Source organism: Bison bison, unplaced genomic scaffold (genome assembly GCF_000754665.1).
Source record: "Bison bison bison isolate TAMUID 2011002044 unplaced genomic scaffold, Bison_UMD1.0 scf7180017864456, whole genome shotgun sequence".
NCBI classification, from domain to species: Eukaryota; Metazoa; Chordata; class Mammalia; order Artiodactyla; family Bovidae; genus Bison; species Bison bison.
Genome location: NW_011495018.1, coordinates 2,041,768 through 2,045,576, shown reverse-complemented (window position 1 = coordinate 2,045,576; position 3,809 = coordinate 2,041,768). Strand labels below are relative to the sequence as shown.

The window sequence follows — 3,809 nt, the reverse complement described above, 5'->3', positions numbered from 1 at the left end:
TGGAAAATCCCAAGGATGGAGGAGCGTGGTAGGCTACAGCCCATGGGGTCGCAAAGAGTCGGACACGACTGAGCAACTTCACTTTCGCAGCAACGCTGCAGGTCTGTCTGCAGGTTCGGATAAAGAAAGAGACGTCAGCCTCAGAGACTCGGCTGCACAAGGTTGAAGGGCGGACCTGAATTCAGACACAGCTCCGTCTGGATGTCTTCTCCTGCCCTGGCCTTTCGTTCCCGTGGAAACCCTCCTGCTTTTGTCGCAGGTCTTCCTGAAGCCCAGTGAGTTTGGCCAAGCAAACCACAGCAACAGTTCAACAAACAAAACAGCTCTGCTAGGTGCCCCAGGGGCCTTGATGTCCCCGCACGAGGTTCCAGGCACGGCTGGTGGGTACAGAGCCCCCGTGGGCTTCCTCAAGGGGTGCCTCTGCTGTGCACGGACGTGAATAATCTTTATTCTGACCCACCTTTGTGCTCAAGGTGGTTCGCGCATGGGAGTGTGCGGCCAAGGGCTTCTCTTTCTAAAAATCTGTGTCCCCAGTGCCCAGCACAGAGGAGACCCAGCAAGGGTGCTCAGGGCTGAGCCGATGAATGAATGCGTTCAGCAGAGGTAGTTGTGTGGGGTCACCTGCCCACTCTGGGCTGTTTTCAGCTAAAGACAGCCGACGTTTCTGGGATGTTAGGTGGGACAATGAAACAATGGGAATGCACAAGCCATCCACTAGCTCACTTCTTGTCTTTGTGATTTTATCTTATGCTTCCATGCCCCAGTCAAAGTGTTACTAAAGAGTGGCTGGTCAGGACTGCCTACAGGGCCCCACGGTCAGCCACCTCTCCTGCCTTGGTCTTCAGGTGGACAGCACATGGGTACCTCTAGGGTCCCATTCATCATGGACAGCTGCTCCATCCCAAGGCGATTAGAGTCCTAAGGATGCCCGTCTTTCTAGAAAGTCAGCACATGTTCGTCTTCCTAAGGGTCATGGTTTTGTCTCCACATTATTTTCTCTCAGGTTATTATTATTTTTTTTATGGCAAGACTCAGTATAAGATTTTTCTAAATGCAATCCTTATAATGATCCAGGTTTATTTCATTAAGGCAAATCATAATGATAATAACAATAATAATAAACCACCATTTTCAACTTTGAAAATAATGCCCCTACATGGAGCCCTTTGGGATCTAAGCCATTTCCCTATATTATTTCCTGACATTGTACATGTGCTCTTCAGGGATGATCAAAAATAGAAAATTATTTGAAAGGCTTTACAACTAGTGCAAATTAGAGATTTGTATGATACTGTAAAACATATGTGCCTCCATCCATCCCATAACGGGACTGTAAAGACTTGCTACATACAGTGGGCAGGGATTTTATAGTCTGTCATTTTGCATTTTCTGCATAGGTGCTGTAGAAAAATTAAAATATTAGTAAACCACATATGTGCTTGAAAAAGTATTAACTTTAGATTTGAACATTTTATCTCATTCTAACTTACCTCTGCTTCTAATTGCTGCATAATGATTGTCAAATGCAGACACGAGTGTACTTTCTATGCTGTGCTATGTTTCGGCAGTAGGTGGAAACTTTAGCACGATGTTTTATATTTCATCCTAAAATTTTTTTATTTGCAAGCGGATGAAGCCACATTGGCTATGTTTGACAATCCATTTTTGGCATGTATTTTCATATAAATTATAGGGTGTTCTTGCCTCTCGGCTCTCACAACATAGTAAGGAGAAAGCCCCAGGCTGTGGAAATATGACTGAGGCTGCGTTAGCATGTGGGTTGGAAATAATAAGGATTATAAATGACTCGGTAGGTAGAGAAAACAAGGGGAGAAGACTTATTGGGGAGAAGTAAAACAGCTTGCTCTGTTTATGTGCAGCTGAAAGAAGGCTCCCTGAAAGATATATCACTAGTCACCTTCTTTTTATTTCTGAGGGGCTTTTATTAACCCCTTTTTATCAATCAAAATAAATTGATTGCCAGTGAATGCCATCTTTTCTGAGTGTTTGAAATTATAAAACAAAAGCAAAGGCACACAAACTCACATACTACATCTTTCGGTAAAGAAGAGACAAATCCCTCCATAGGGATTGCTAAATAGTGTTAAATCGCTGTCCTTAAAACAAAACATCTCATTTAGGGATCGGAGTAGGCCTCGGGATTCTTCTAAACTCAACTCCCCTAGCTGCGTCAGTGGACGGGAATTCCAGAACACTGTTATTTAATATTTATGTCCCGTCGTAAAAGGACATGTTTCTGTAGGGTAAATACAGTTATGCCAAATAATAACTCGGTGCGGGGTAAGACCTGATACAAGGGGAGAAAAAAAGCAAGGTGGCCAGGAATCCCTGTGATGCGCATCTGGTCATTTCTAGCTGTGAAGCTGCGACAGAGGATGTGCGGAAACTGGAAAACCAGCCTCTCATCCAGGTGGGCAGGAGCCACCTGCGGGTCCTCATCCGTCGGAGAGAAAGGCCTGAGAGTTTGGGGCAGTGGGCATCCGACACAGCGGTGCAGGAGGAGGGGCTTCCTGGGGGGACGGGCTGGGGGCGTGGCGTAGCAGGACCTCCCTGAGGCCCCCGGAGCCTTGCTTCGTCCTTCTCAGCCTTGGGGACGCTGCGGCCTGACCTCTGAGGGGCTCGGCGCCTGGCAGAGCCAGGGCTGGGGGCCGTGTTTGCTTCCTCCCTCAGGTCCACACTGTAAAGGGCTGGCTGCTGGGAGGTCCCGACTTCTCCTCTTATCTTAGGAAGGAGACCTTCCCCGCCGTGTATCTCAACAGACCACGGACTGAAAAAAGAACGTGTGTCATAGCTGGAAAGTCTGAAGGTCATGTGGGCATCGACATGTTTCTATGAGATATTTATTCTGATTAAAATAGTCAAGCTTATTTCATAAGGTTTCTGCTTTGCTCTGAAGGAGGTTTGGCTGCTTTATCATGAGAACGTGAAATCCTGACCCAGGTTTACTTTTATCTTTTCAGACTTTTGTGTTTTATTTCAAAGGTTGAAATAAGACAAAATAAAGGTCCGCCAAGTCATAGGGAAGGAACATGAGGACACCGAGGGGCAGGAAAAGGAGAATGGTGGCACTGGTACAGACATGGCAAGAGCAGAGAACTCGAATCCCCTGGATAAAGAAACAAATGGGCAAAATGTGTTTTGAATATAAGTTAAACTTACTTGCTGTTCAAGGTGATAAATGCTTGCAAGAGAGCACTCACCACCCCCAAAATGTGTGTGTTTGGGAGGGTGGACACTAGTAATGGGGCAGGAACCGACCCATTTATTTTATATACATACTACAGGGGACTTCCGTGCTGGCTCAGCTGTAAACTCAACTCCCTAGGTGGCTCATTGCAGGCTCAGCCTGCAATGGGGGAGATCTGGGTTCGATCGCTAGGTCGGGAAAAGAAAAGGAGGAAGGAGAAAGGAAAGGCTGCCCACTCCAGTATTCTGGCCCGGAGAACTCCATGGACAGAGGAATCTGGTAGGCTACAGTCCATGGGGTTGCAAAGAGATGGACAGGACTGAGTGACTTTCACTTTCACAGGGCAATAGAGCCTAAAGCATCATTTAAAAATCATTTGCTTTTCCCTTTCTTGTTTTGTACTAGAGGAAGAAATTTAAAGTCAGAAATTTTTCTTTCTTTTCTTTTTTCTTTTTTAACAGAAAAATCATCCTAGCCATTGTAATCTGAGGTGGGTGAGCCAGTCGAGAGACCATGGGAACTGGGAACGCTTTCAGAATCTGATGCAAATCCAGGTCTGTTCCCTTCACGCGCGGTTATTGTACTATTACACCACCTTCCT

General features: G+C 46.1%; 1 protein-coding gene across 1 annotated transcript in view; it reads left to right on the top strand.

Annotated features, from left to right (window-relative positions):
• The first annotated feature begins 201 nt into the window (after positions 1–201).
• GLRX3 (glutaredoxin 3) overlaps positions 202–3,809 on the top strand; it is a 41,446-nt gene continuing 37,838 nt past the window's right edge. The window contains exons 1-2 of the mRNA XM_010859563.1: positions 202–275; positions 2,377–2,483. Coding sequence (XP_010857865.1) covers positions 202–275; positions 2,377–2,483 — 181 coding nt within the window. The remainder of the gene's footprint in view (positions 276–2,376; positions 2,484–3,809) is intronic.